Source organism: Enoplosus armatus, chromosome 23 (genome assembly GCF_043641665.1).
Source record: "Enoplosus armatus isolate fEnoArm2 chromosome 23, fEnoArm2.hap1, whole genome shotgun sequence".
NCBI classification, from domain to species: domain Eukaryota; kingdom Metazoa; phylum Chordata; class Actinopteri; order Centrarchiformes; family Enoplosidae; genus Enoplosus; species Enoplosus armatus.
In genome coordinates this window covers 16,174,665-16,189,879 of record NC_092202.1, presented here as the reverse complement: position 1 = coordinate 16,189,879, position 15,215 = coordinate 16,174,665, and the positions used below count along the sequence as shown (strand labels likewise).

Below are 15,215 nucleotides of genomic sequence, written 5' to 3'. Positions count from 1 at the left end.
CTCCTTCTTGCTCATTAAAAATTCCAGAACCTATGAATATGCAAATGTTTTCTTGCTTTGACACAAGCTGTCACTGTGAAATCTATTCTCAGTATATGTTGTGCACTGGCGGCTTTTAGTTTCTACGTCTAGTTTCTTGTATAAGTTGAATATAGAACCAGGATCGGCTTCCAAACTATTTGTGATGTCACAGATCACGCTCGTGGGCCCGCCCCTTCAAATCAGATTTTCAGTGAAAACAGCCTTCTAGTGTCAAACTCTGCACATATGTTATGCTCCTAATAAATGGGGAGAAATAAACATGAGTGATGACGATCCTTTCTTCAGCGAGAACTTCACTGTAATGCATTTAATAATAAATACAACAATTCACCACAACAATATACAACAGAGTTAACTATAAAATGTGTGTACATATAAATTCACAACGGACACAAGATGGCGGCAGCACGGCAGCAAGTTACTCTCTGCTAACAAGCAAAATCTTCACTCACAATTTCTACTAAACTCAAGAAAACTAAACGCAAATCTACTGACAACGTTACAAACACACTCTTAGCATGTTAACTGGTTATCACAGTTATATTAACGTTGTTTTACACCCGACAACATACCTAAATAAATGTGGAGGAATACACACGAGTGATGACGATCCTTTCCTCAGCGAGAACTTCACTGTAATGAGGAAAATACCGCGAGTTCCCCAGGTATATGGGTGGAGAGAAAACCAATCCATCTCAGGATCTTAGATTGAGACTATCTAGAAGATCACAGATCCACATTTTTACAGCTTATTGAAATCAAGTGAACAATGCAATACAAACAACTTCTTTAACATTTCAACAATTTTAAACGTGACAGGTTTTAACTATATATTACGCAATATTACATTTTAGTCAATCCTCCTTCATAAATGTATGATCTTTTTAACATTACAGACCATGAACTTAATATTCTTTAAAACAGGCTTTAGGTACTGTATTTATTATATTTCAACTTGTCACATATACATCAATCTGCACAGTGACGCTTAAACAAGTAGGATGTTTAAGCGGATGTTTAAGTCCCCCTCCACTTCCGTTTTGAGTGGAGGGGGACTTAAAACACATAGACATACACATTTTATTATATTACAGTCTTAAATTTGCAGGTCAATACTTTTTATCATATCCCTGTGTGTGTGTAGTGACTATGGTTTTGAACGGTCCCACATGGAGGATAATCGCTGCTTCGCTGACTTCTGGCACGATCCAGATTCACCACCCGAAGACTGCCATCTGGGGCAAACCTACGAGTCCAGCACTGGGTCTGTGCAAGACATTTCAAGCGTATTTCCCAAAATGTTGAACTAGTCCTTTAAAGACTCGGCATATGCCTCCATACTCTGACACCTGCACTGTCCTCTGCTGCCTTTCAGCTACAGGAAGGTGATATCTAACATGTGTGAGGGGGGGCTCAACAAGCAGCAGAGTGGCAAACAGCACAACTGCCCTCTGCTGCCCCCTAAAGGACTACAGGTGGGCATCAAAGGGCAGATGTTGGCCGTGGCGCCTGGTGATGACATCACATTCATTGTCCACCAGGAACAGGTAGGGTGAAAGTCGTTCTCTCGTCAGTTTTTCTTTTCCTTCCTTCCACTCAATTTGAATCTGCTGAGAGTCCTCATTCCTTCGTGACAGGGTGACACCAGCAGCACCAAGTACCAGGTGGACCTCGGCGACGGGGTTCGGGCCATCTACCAGAACCTGACAGTGACGGATGAGCCCATCCAGCATCGCTACGAAAATCCGGGCGTTTACAAGGTCACGGTGAAGGCCGAGAACATGGCAGGGCACGACGAGGCCACCATGTACATCCAGGTCACAGGTCGGCCTCCCAGACACTCACTAACTATCGTGTAATAACACAGCTGCACACATTTTTTCTCTTTGTGGGTTTTAAATCTTTTGAACCAAGTCCAAGTCAAGTCTCAAGTCTTTGAACGTTTAACATGACCCAAACAACGAGCGAGCGAACTTATCTAGCAGCTTTTATCAGTGTTACTCAATGGCTGGATTGTGATTGACTGAACTTATTTTAAGTTTGTTTGTTTGGCAATATTGTGGAAAGGATCCCTACAGAAACAGACCATTTCTGTTAGCGGGTAAGAAGAACTCTGACTCAACATTTCCACTGTTGTCTTCCTGCAACAACTCACCTCTCGCAAGATTCCAGAGCCGGACTTCTCCTCGAGCGGGACTTGTGTTTCTGGTTAAACACAAAGGATCTTACTCTTTAACAAAAAAGGTCTGTCTCTGTAGGGATCCTTTCCATAATGTTGTCAGAGAATAACAATCTGAGCCTGTCACTGGGCAAAAAACAAGCAATTTTCACTGGCTCAGTTGCCCTCAAGGATTACATTCACGGCGATCTACTGGAACAATTCCAAAACTTTTAAAACTGTTACTCATTTAGACACCAAAATATGTAAAGATAGGGCCCAGGTTTAAAAATACAGAAACACCCTTTAATGTTCAATGTAAGTAGGATACAGATTTATGGAAGAATTGAAGGTAACATCAGACTCTGACTTTTACAAAGATTACTTTGGATGTCATGATGGACAAGAAGTAAATCCAAAGGCATGTAAGGCAAATCACAATCAGCTGGATGCACACACAGAGACATTTTATGTTGTATTCAACTTACCTGACACGACTCAACCTCACTTTCTATTAGTTAGTTACTCTTAGTGTCCTGGCTTGTGACAGGTATGTTACAGTCATTTCTAACAATTAAGATCATTTATCATCAAGCTGTCTGAGCATTAATACAAAAACATTTCATTAGGTCTTGTTTAAAACAGAGCAGGTGGCATAAAATAAGTTCTTTCCAATAGAAAACAATAGACGAATGAAAACATATTAATTATAATGTCAAATGCCAAACAAAAACAAAAAAGGAGCTGTTTTAAAAACTTTTTAAACATTTTGGAGCCAAATCACAACAAAAATTATCTCATGACACTTTACATATAGAGGAAGCCTAGACTATACTCTTTATAATATTACAAGCAGGAACAAGCACATAAATAAATGATTTGTCAGAAACATTTGCATGCATCCTGGTTATTAATTATTCATGACAGTTTGGCAGAGCTCCAAAAGGCACAACTACACCTCAGTATCGCATTTTTCAATATTCATGGGCCACCAAGTCAAGTCTCCTCAGCTTCGTGCCTTCAAGCCCCAAGTCAAAACAAGTCTCCAGGCATTCAAGTAAGTCAAGACTGGAGTCCAAGTCTCAGGTCCACAGCTGTGGTTCTCACCCCCCAGGCATCATGTCAGTAACCTGCATGCCCCTGCAAGATATAAATATGCTGAAAGCATCTTTTTGCAGTTGGTTCAGTCGTCTCTCATATGTCTAAAATAAGATAAGATAATCCTTTATTAATCCCTCAGCGGGGAAATTTGCATTGTTACAGCAGCATACAGGATAGCGCCATAGAAAAATCAAGATATAATATATGAAACAATAAAGGCCGCTATAAAAAAGCTACTAAAAACTAACTATAGCTACAAATTTACAGTTCACAGAACGAAACAAAGAAAGGTAAAGGAATTATACTGTAATTTCTAGCTTCCTCAAACACTCCAGACCATGTCTGCCTCTTGAATTTTATCATATAGGGCAAATGTATGGTGTGTCGGTCACTGGGGATTGGAGGTTCTTCTATTTTATTTAGTCTTTTACTTTGATAAGACAGCTCAGTCATTGTGCAGCTTTAAAACCCAAACAGCTGGATTCTTATTGTGGCTTTAAGCTGACGAATGGAGACTCACTGAGCCACCAATCCCTTTTATTTTGTAAAGATGAAATTGGGTTTGGCCTCAAATACTGTACATTCTTTCATTTGGACCGCTTGTGTGAGGAATTGACTTAATTCATGCGACCTGCAACTTAAGGACGGTCAAAACCAACTCATACACCTCTCACTTCCAGTTTTCGTTCGAGTAAAATTGTTTGCTCTGTCATGTTCTTTTCTCTTACAGCCCCTCTACAGGAAGTGCACCTGGAAGTGGTTCCCATTGCTGGGAGGAACCATGAGGTCAATCTGACCGCCACGGTTCTTCCCGCTGAGGCCAACCTGACCGTCTTCTACTGGTGGATAGGAGACAACCTGAAGGTAAAGGACGCTCATCTCCATTCTTCGAACATTTACTTACATCCAAATATATTATTAATTTAAAAAGAATTCCCCTAAAGCCACACTAGTTTGTTGGCCACTTTGGGGCAGCCAAACAAAACAAAAGATTTGGAGACAGCACTATGAGAGCGGTCAAAGTGAACCTAAACAGTACATTTATGGATGGGACGGCTAAACAATAAGCTGAAGCCCACTGTAAAAAGCAGAGGGGAGCTGCGGATTCAGCTGATAATTCTCTGTAGGTTCATCACTACAAGCGACTCCTAACCCATTTGGTACATGCACAGTACATTGTAAAATATCAGTTAAAGCCACTTTAAGTTTATTGATATTATATTGCATAGGTCACTAACAGGCGGACCCAGACACCGTCCTATACGGACCCGGACCTATAATCAATAAATTATTAAGGGATTTTAAATTTTGACGGGGCGCTTCTATTTTAACCACAGACCCAGCCCAGCCCACGTGATGCTACTCAGCCAATCAAATCTGTGCATTCCAGGCGATAAACATTGTGACTCATTGCGAATACAGACAGACGAGAGAGGTGAGAGGCGAGTGACCGATGATAAGACGAGTGAACGATACAGGGAGAGAGACTCTTAAGTCAAGATGTAAAACAGTTAACAAAGAAAAAGGGAAACTCAAGCTGCTGCTACACTTTATTTTGTTTTTCAAAAAATTAAGCACTTTATTTTAAGATGCACAATTTTTCAAAAGCTATTTTATTTATTTTCTCTATTTTATTTTTAAATGCAGCCCTTCTTTTACTTGATGAGAGAAGGACATTATACATACAGTGCATCCAGAAAGTATTCATACCGCTTCACTTTTTCCACATTTTGTTATCTTACAGCCTTATTCTGAAATGGATTAAATTCTTTTTTTCCCCCTCAAAATTCTACACACAATACCCCATAATGACAAAGTGAAAAATGTTTTTTAGACAATTTTGCAAATTTATTAAAAATAAAACACTCAAATATCGCATGTACATAAGTATTCACACCCTTTACTATGAAACTCAAAATTGAGCTCAGGTGCATCCTGTTTCCACTGATCATCCTTGACATGTTTCTACAACTTGATTGGAGTCCACCTGTGGTAAATTCAATTGATTGGACATGATTTGGAAAGGCACACACCTGTCCTCTATATAAGGTCCCACAGTTGACAGTGCATGTCAGAGCACAAACCAAGCCATGAAGTCAAAGGAATTGTCTGTAGACCTCTGAGACAGGATTGTATCGAGGCACAGATCTGGGGAAGGGTACAGAAAAGTTTTTGCAGCATTGAAGGTCCCAAAGAGCACAGTGGTCTCCATCATTCGTAAATGGAAGAAGTTTGGAACCACCAGGACTCTTCCTAGAGCTGGCTGCCCGGCCAAAATGAGCAATCGGGGGGGAAGGGCCTTGGTCAGGGAGGTGACCAAGAACCCGATGGTCACTCTGACAGAGCTCCAGCGTTCCTCTGTGGAGATGGGAGAACCTTCCAGAAGGACAACCATCTCTGCAGCACTCCACCAATCAGGCCTTTATGGTAGAGTGGCCAGACGGAAGCCCCTCCTCAGTACAAAGCACATGACAGCCCGCTTGGAGTTTGCCAATAGGCACCTGAAGGACTCTCAGACCATGAGAAACAAAATTCTCTGGTCTGATGAAACCAAGATTGAACTCTTTGGCCTGAATGTCAAGCGGCAATGACTGGAGGAAACCAGGCACCGCTCATCACCTGGCCAATACCATCCCTACAGTGAAGAATGGTGGTGGCAGCATCAGGCTGTGGGGATGTTATTCAGCCACAGGATCGAGGGAAAGATGAATGCAGCAAAGTACAGAGAGATCCTTGACGAAAACCTGCTCCAGAGCACTCTGGACCTCAGACTGGGGCGAAGATTCACGTTCCAACAGGACAACCACCCTAAGCACACAGCCGAGATGACAAAGGAGTGGCTTCGGGACAAGTCTCTGAATGTCCTCGAGTGGCCCAGCCAGAGCTGGACTTGAACCCCATCGAACATCTCTGGAAAGACCTGAAAATAGCTGTGCACCGACGCTCCCCATCCAACCTCATCGAGCTTGAGAGGATGTGCAAAGAAGAATGGGAGAAACTCCTCAAATCCAGGTGTGCCAAGCTTGTAGCATCATAGAAGAAGACTGGAGGCTGTAATCGCTGCCAAAGGTGCTTCAACAAAGTATTGAGTAAAGGGTGTGAATACTTATGTACATGCGATATTTGAGTGTTTTATTTTTAATACATTTGCAAAATTGTCTAAAACATTTTTCACTTTGTCATTGTGGAGTATTCTGTGTAGAATTTTGAGAGAAAAAAATTATTGAATCCATTTTGGAATAAGGCTGTAACATAACAAAATGTGGAAAAAGTGAAGCGGTATGAATACTTTCCGGATGCACTGTATCTACAGTATTATATATCTGTATAGTTCAATGTTAAGTGACAATAAATATTGTCAAAATGTTTTTGAATTGTACTTTCTTTATTTGATTTGACAGTCAGTTGTTGATTACATGCAGACGTTGATACAACTACTAGGCTACTTCAATATATATCACACTAAATCACAACGCAAGTTAGACGATATGATGTTCCGGACCTTTGCTTGAGGAAACTTTCTCTAACTGGACTTCTTTGAATTTTAGTTGAATACCCCTGTTATAATGTGTATTTATTGTACTCGCTGTATACACAGTCAACCTAATCTAACAGCCAACCTGCTTCTCTTTCTCCCGTAGCCCATGCTGACTCTTCAGAACAGCCTTCTGACTTGTTTCCCCGAGACAGGAGAGGTTTCGGTCACCGTCCAGGCTTCTAACGGCCGATCCATGGTGCAGGAGACCAGGACAGTCCGAGTCTACGGTAACCAGGGAACTTTTAAAAGAGCCTTGTTGTGGACTCGATTCAGCAGCAAATATCGACTGAACATAGCGATGAAACTATAGGAATGAACGGGATACAAAGTATTCTTTGCAAAAGCAGACTTTAAGTTGTCCACTGGCCACACGGGGGGCGCTAGATTTATAGTTAAGGTTTACAAGGTTCTATACACTAAAACTGTTTTATTTTTTATCATAAAGACCAATATACACAATATTTGATATGTAGCATTACTGTATCTATTCACACTTGCTACCATTAACTAGACAAGAACTTAAAAAAAAAAACACAGTACAGCTTTCAACTACATTCACGGTCTTCCTCGGCAGGTGGAGTTTGCTCCGTTGTGAAATTCTCTAATCATGTTATGACAGCAAGAGTCAAACATCCCAAAAAAAAAGAAGAGAAATTTAACAGCTATTGTTGGTCTATGACTCATTCAAACACAACTGAGGCAAACATTTTCCCATTAAAATATTATATGAGCTAATCTGTTGTGTCACAGGGGGAATGATGTCAGATTTCTTTTTAATGATTCATATATTCTTGTTTTACTCATAAGCTGCAAGCTTTTGGTTCTTAAGAGAGCAATAGTGTCGTTACTGTTTGAAAAAGGTCTGATTTATGACTGGGATCCAGTAAGCTGTCTTGATTGTAGTAGGATCCATATTAGTCTGCTCACATTAATCTTGTTTTGGGACACCGGCTCAACTGAATCTACTTCCATCTGCTAATGCTAATAACGCACATCTGCATGCCCAGATTGAATTCTCCACACAGTGTATGTTCTCTCCAAGGTGAAGGTACACATCTGTGTGTACACACATCAGATGTGTTTCTACATTGTACAGCCGTTTCTATTATATTTGCTGTTCAACCTTCAGCACTCCATATGCAATAGTTGTGGCTATGATTCAGTTTGAGTTTTGGATCACAACTGTGATGGTCGCTAACTACTTCCCTGTTCTGTCCGATCCCAGATAACTTCCAGGTCATCGCTCTGAGCTTCAGCACAAACCTGGACCGCTTCAACCCAAACATCCCGGAGTGGAGAGAGGACATTGGCCAGGTGGTCAACAAAATACTCGCTAAGGTGGGACACATTGAAAAAATGGATGATGATTTCGACACAACCTGCCTTAAGTTAGTGCTCATAATACACTTCGTAGAGGAAATACATCTAATGTATGTCCTCACATGAAGATACCGAAAGAGGAATAATAAAACAGTTATAGAACATACAGAAATAAATTAAAGTAGGAAGTAGACATTTAACAAGAGTAAGAGTCTGCATCCATTGTAAGCGGCTCTGTGAGGCTTTATATTATACACAGCAGTGCTTTGAGCTAAATGCTAACGTCAGCACGCTAACATGATCACAATGACAATTTAACATGCTGTTTTTTGTATAATGTTTACACGCACCATGTTTGCCATCTCAGTGTTAGCATGCTAATTAGCACTACAACACAAAACACAACTGAGGCTGATGGGAACGTCGTTAATTTAGCAGGTATTTGGTCATAAACCAAAAGTATTGGACAAAGTGAAATTTTGACCTGGTGGTCACCAACATCATTACAGTTCATCCTGAGGGTGACATAAATATCTGTCCCAAATTTCATGGCAGTCCAACCAATAGATGTTGAGACGTCAGCATTGCCATTCCCAGAGCCAAGCTACTAGCATGGCTTAAAGTAGGTTGGGCAAATAATAGGTAAAATAGATTAAAAAATAAATAAACAAATAAATAAATATATATATATATATATATATATATATATATATATATATATATATAATGTAGTTTAAATGTAAAATATAAAGTTATATTTTACCTTATAAGGTTGTTATGGCAAAAATGTTAGCAAACAGTATTTAAGTCCAATATTCTGTCTGTTTTGGTCTCCAAGAACAAATATCTGGCTCTTTAGCTGCTAAATGCTCCACTATGTTCACCGGCTAGTCTCTAACTGTGTCTGTCTGTTGTTTGCCGCTGAGCAGGTAGTGTACAGTGGGATGCCTGTTTTGGCTGAAAACAAGGTTGATGTTGAGCAGTTTGAGGGCCATGAAACCAAAACAATGATGCTCAAAGAGGCTAAAAAGCTCCAAAGAGCTGAGCTGAACTGCAGAGTCGAGTGATAATTCTCTGTGGGTTCATCACTACTAGTGACCCCTTTCACGTTACACATAGCCATTTGATCCATGGTTAACATAAACAATATTGATTATTGCAGCTTTAAGATGTAACTGACCTTTTAACCATATGACCTCAGATCACAGGTGTCCCTCAGGAGTCCCTGGTTACGGTGGTGAAGCCGGGCCTCCCCACCACTGCTGACCTGTACATCCTCCCACTGGACAGTAAACCAGCCAAGAGGAGCGTGTTTGTTGATAAGGTACATACATGTGCATAGAGCACCATACCCAGTAAATTCATTTTTGCCCCACAAATTAAGACTTTTGGAGACAGAATGCCATTTTTTATTCATTAAACTGATGATTTGATTATGTCCTCAGATCACAATTTTATTGATTTACATAATGATACATTTCCAAAATATGTGTCCAGGCCTGCAAACTCCGGTGGGATGAAAAAGGTGACAGTTTATTTCTGAGAATAGGGCCGAACTTCGGCTTGCGACGCACAACTTTCAGTGTGTCGCTGCTGCCGCTGGGCAAGCTAAAGTAGTAAAGTTCACTTTGGGCAAAGTCGCGTTAATGAAGCTCAGTTAAACAGCAACATTTTTGGTGAGGTGACATGAGGTGGAGAGTGTCTGCCCAGGCAGAACAAGGACCCCCCCTCCTCCCCAAGTAAAAAAATCCTGGATCACCAGGATGCCATATTTTTCATTCCAAACTGTGAATTTCACCAAAAGAAACAAGTTCACGGCTATGTTTTTTCCTTAATTTCATATTTTCTTATCCTCAGCGTATTCCAGCCATCATGCAGGCCTTCAACGACAATAATGTCAGCTTCGTGGTGCGAGGAGGTCTTCAAGTGTTGGTGATGCTGGCTGACCCAAACGCAGGTACTCTATATTTAAATGCTATTTGCATTACTTCCCATATAGTCAGCTTTTTAAAACTACAATTTTTGATGTTTTTTTAATGATAATTGCATGTTATTGATTTACTTCCAAGGGCAAGGTCTAATTTCTAATGACTCAACAGCTGCAGAAGCAGAGACTGGTGCGTTCATGAACCATAAACCTGCTGCTTTTTGTGTGGATGCACGTAACCTCAATACTCTTTGATTCCTGTGCCTCTCCCTTTCCTGGTTTCCTAACAAATCCAAATCTCATGCAGTTTAAATCCGTGCCGTGCCTCGCTTTTTCATCCACCTGATTAATCTTCACTGAGTTTGAAATGGTCTTTCGATGGGAAATGTTTTGAACTTCTTTCTACCACTTTCTGTCACTTCTGACTCCAGATCTTCTTCTTTCTCACTATACTTTCTGGATAGCAACATAAAATCAAAATTAGAATCTGATTGTGTTAACGTGATGCAATTTTTATTGGTTCATGTGTTTGTGTCATCACCCCAGGCTACCATGGAGCTGCCGGAGGTCCGGGTGTTTGGGCTCTAGCGGTCATTTTGCTAATCAGCATCATCGCCACCGGCTCCTTCATCCTCTACAAGTTCAAAAGGTGAGCCTTAGACCAGTCTCTACAGCAGAGACTAAATACAGCTAGTCAATGGTAGCATTTTCTTTTTCTCTCTTAGAATTAGTTAGCATGCCAACATGTTTGGCTGTCGCTGGTGTCCATCTTTGATATGACTGTGGTTCTCCCTTGTTTTTTCAGGCCTACGATTCAATTTTTAGGCCCCAAATATCTAATGACCCCATTGCCATGTTGTCCTGTAAAAAAAAGTATTTTGGATTCTATTCTCAAGACTATTGAGATACTGTGGCTTCAAATTTATCATTTAAAACTATAATATTTCTCACCTAATTCATTCACTTTAAAATTTACACTCCCTGATATTGTCACCGCACCCAATATCGACCAAGTCCAAAAACGTACTCATTCTTCATGTTTTGAAAATCAGCAAAGTTCACACTTGAGCTTTAAAGCGTTGCCAGTCAGCTGGGAGGAAACAAACCTATCCAGTGCACAAAGAAAATAAATAACTAGCTTGTAGAAGTGGGTGATAAGGATGACATTTTCATGGAATTTAAATGCTAACATCAGCATGCTAACATGTTCACAATGACATAGCTAACGTGCTGATGTTTAGGAGGCATGGGTAACCATATTCACTACTGTAGTTGAGCGTAGTTTAGCACGCTGACATTTGCTAATTAACACAAAACACAACATTGTCATAAACCAAAATATCATGATGGCGATGACCAAGGTTATTACGAGTCATCCTGTGGGGAACATGAATATCTGAACCAAATTTCATCGCAATCCATCCAATAATTGCTGAGACATTCAATCTGAGCCACAAACGTCAAAAGTAAAAGTTAGGCAGTCAGTAAAGTCACTGGGACCCTCTGGGAACCATTTGTACCAATCTTTTGCCAATCCACCAAGTAGATTTTGATTTATCACTAGATAAAGAAAACTTGTTGCGCCAGAAGAAAATTCGCCAAAGTCAGTAGGATTCATCCTCTGGGGTTCATTGATACATGCACCAAATTTTGAGATATTTCAGTGATAGATGATCTCTATGATCTCACACTATACAGCATTATATAGCCCAACCCTAGTAGCTTGCATGAAAACTCACGAACTGTATGTGATACCCTGTGTAACTGCTTGCTTTCTTTTCACGTCAGTACCACACCAGCAGCACCTCCTCGCATCCCAAACACAAAACGTCCACCAAAAAGTCACTTGAATTAAAACATGCAAAGCTACGGCCCCATCTTACGAAAACAACAAATCCCACAGTCCTTGGCTTAGGACTGAGGATGCCTATCCCCCGCTGTTTTTCAGGAAGCTTCCGGGCAGTCGCAACGTCTACGCCCAGATGCACAACGAGAAGGAGCAGGAGATGACCAGCCCCGTCAATCACAGCGAGGACACCCAGCACATAATCCAGGGCGAGGAGTTCATCGACGATGACCTGGACTCGCAGACTCTAGGTAACGCAGGAGGTAGCCCCGCCTTCCGTTCCCTTATAAGGACTACCACTAACCACTGCTACTAAAACCCAAGCCACTAACACCAGCAGCTAACACACACCAAGGTACTGGACGACTTCCCCTTTTTCATCCTTATCACTGGTATTATTAAAGGCCTTTTGGCTTTGAAATGAATGTTCACATCTTAACGTTTGCGCCCCAAGGTTGGTCACGAGGCGCTGCTTGGTCATCACCTGCATTTGCATAGATCATATCATAACTATATACCACCTTATGCTATTGTGCCATACTGTTGTGGACTTTATGGGGTTAAATTCAGCCAATATTTCCATACATTTCCAACATAAATTCAAAAAAGATTATTGATCTGTACTTGAAATGTATGAAGTATTAGACTGTTAAACATTTATCGTGGATTGTGCTAAATTAGGACATTTGCTCATGGTGACTCATGCCTTCAATGTCAACAAGGCAAGATATGATATGATTTAATATGCTTATGACGGGGATGAGAGGCCTCGCGATATGGGATGTAGTGGAAGGTTAACAGAGGTGATATCAATGACCATGAATAAAGAAATAAGTGATTAATTCCTATTTATTAAGAATAAATCAATCCTTACTATCCCTGTACATTGTTGTAAGTACTGTCATGCTGATGGAAGTGAAACTTTTTATGTAGAAGGCAAAAAGATTATGGGTAGCTGCTCTCCATTCTGACAGTTTTTTGTCTTCCACTACATTGCTGAGCGTGACCAATATTCAAAGTGCTACCATACAAGGCCTGTTGCTCATTTTGCATGGATGTCAAGCTGATATGAACATTAAAGGTACCCTGTGGGCTTTCTGACCACATCGTCTTGACGAGCGCATCGACGTTTTATTTGGCACTTATGCAGAGCTGCCAATGAATCAATTAGTTGTCCAACTTGTCCAATGTGAGGATTTGCGGCGATTTGCGGCGTTTCTCTTTTATAATTGTAAACTGAATCTTTGGATTTTGACTGTTGGTTGGGACAAAACAAGACATTTGAAGACGCCTTGACACCTTGAGCGCTGGTAGTGTGTGATGTCCGAAAAGGCGGATGATGCCGGATGTGTCAGTAAAGTCCTCACGGTACCTTTAACACCAGAGAGCCAGCGCGTGTCTTTGGACCTCTTATTCTTTTCGCTTCGCTCATTTGCTTATCCCGTTTCTTCCTCCCTCCTGTTGCCAGGCAACCATTCGGGTGTGGTCCTGAGCATCAACTCCAGAGAGCTACACAGTTACCTGACCAGCTGATGGCTGCCTCGGCGACGCTAACGAGCTAGCCTAGCCTAGCCGGCTAACGAGCACAGGGACTCCACTCTGCCTTCCTCCCTCCTCTCCCGTCTCCTCTTCCTCTGACACTTCACCTCCACTCCATGGCCTCCTCGACCAACCCCTTCAGCTGCAGCTTTAGTGTGTTTGTTTTTGGGGAAGGGAGGGTGGGGTTGGGGGGGTGGAGGAGTTTGTGATTCTCTTCCTGCTAGGGGATGGGAGGCGTTCTGCTTTACCTAACGTGTTCCACATTACTGCGAGCCCTCCCTACCCCCCCCTCTTCACTTCCCACACCGGCCCTGGAGACCTGCCCTGACACCCAGCGAGGATGGAGGACACTCACTCATCTTGTGTTTTGAAATGAAAATCTGTGCGTTTGTTGTCCATCACTTGTAGACGCTCAAAATCAGCAAGCATGACTCACTGCACCGGTTTCCAGTGACATTCACGGTCACAGACGGTTGAACCATTCAAGTAGCCACTGAAGCTAGTTAGTGGCCAAAGACCGGCCATTAAGGTAGTGATGCCCAATTAAAGACAAATTTATTTTTACCCCCCCCCCCCCCGTTTTATTCTCTCCATGTTTCTAGACACTCTCTTCATAGGCAATAATATTCTCTCAATGGAATGTAGGATATGATGAACTCTTGTGAATTTGCATATGACAAGTGTACGCATGCAAACACAAGATGGCGGTGTTGCACTTTCTTAAATTCCACTCTCACAGGTACTTGGAGGACTCCGCTTCTTTGGAATATATACTGTATGTTCACACGGCATTGTTCATTCTTTCAAAGTCCCACCGCAGTTCATGTCGTTGTCCTCCTTGTTGTTAGCTCACTCATGTACAGGAGTTTGTCGACGTGTTGTTCAAAATCAGCGGCGCCTTTGCAGGAGCTCATCGTCCGTCCCATGGTGCCTAAAACAGCAGATGCTGATCTGCTCAGTGACATTACCTTTTGTCGGGTTTATTTATTTCTAATAACTGTACGCCCCTTCCTCCTTCTCTTCCTCCTCCCCCCCACACTTTCTGGGTCAGAGGTCAAAGCGGACTCGTTCCCCTGGAGACAAAGGTTGCCGTCATGGAGGGAAGGTGTAGTTGATATATCTTACTGTATCAGCCTATATTAGGCGTTGCCCGCGGTGGAATCATGTCTCCTTAAAGGTTTGGTTTGTCGTATGTAATTGTGTAAATATGAACAATCTCCACTTTGTACATATTCCCTTTGACATGTGTGTGAGTGTTTTACACTACTACCAAAATACACCGCAATGTTTTTGGTTTTCTTTCCTTTATTTTGTTTTGTTTTTTCAGAGTGACCCTTCACTGAGTTTCCTGAATTTGAAAAATTCTCACTGTTTCCAGTTTCCGCAACGACATTGCCTGCTTCACATGTGTCCCTTTTTCGACTTTCTGTGTAATCTCACGAGTAAGATAATTTTATGGTCTCCACCGTTAACTGGAAATAATCTCATCGTCTTATAAAGATGCTCACAACTACACAGTGATGACTATGTATATGGATATTTTTGATACACTTGTCCATCTCGGTACGTATAAACACTGGTTATTGTTTCTGTGGCCCTTTTTGCTGAGGTCTTTTTCTTTGTTTGATTGCACTAATGATGTAAGCAGTGCCGGCGACACGCGTGGGACAGCAGCTGGTCCACAGACTCTGAATCAAAAGGTCTCTGGACAACAGGCCTTTACAGACTACCAATGCTACCATTA

The 15,215-nt window shown here is 41.6% G+C and overlaps 1 protein-coding gene across 1 annotated transcript in view; it reads left to right on the top strand.

Annotated features, from left to right (window-relative positions):
• Positions 1 to 13,465, top strand: part of sorcs2 (sortilin-related VPS10 domain containing receptor 2) — a 343,474-nt gene extending 330,009 nt beyond the window's left edge. The window contains exons 17-28 of the mRNA XM_070929476.1: positions 1,187 to 1,306; positions 1,418 to 1,589; positions 1,680 to 1,866; positions 4,032 to 4,165; positions 6,943 to 7,066; positions 8,065 to 8,177; positions 9,361 to 9,483; positions 10,017 to 10,116; positions 10,229 to 10,276; positions 10,633 to 10,735; positions 11,990 to 12,195; positions 13,401 to 13,465. Coding sequence (XP_070785577.1) covers positions 1,187 to 1,306; positions 1,418 to 1,589; positions 1,680 to 1,866; positions 4,032 to 4,165; positions 6,943 to 7,066; positions 8,065 to 8,177; positions 9,361 to 9,483; positions 10,017 to 10,116; positions 10,229 to 10,276; positions 10,633 to 10,735; positions 11,990 to 12,195; positions 13,401 to 13,465 — 1,495 coding nt within the window. The remainder of the gene's footprint in view (positions 1 to 1,186; positions 1,307 to 1,417; positions 1,590 to 1,679; positions 1,867 to 4,031; positions 4,166 to 6,942; positions 7,067 to 8,064; positions 8,178 to 9,360; positions 9,484 to 10,016; positions 10,117 to 10,228; positions 10,277 to 10,632; positions 10,736 to 11,989; positions 12,196 to 13,400) is intronic.
• Positions 13,466 to 15,215: the final 1,750 nt, after the last annotated feature.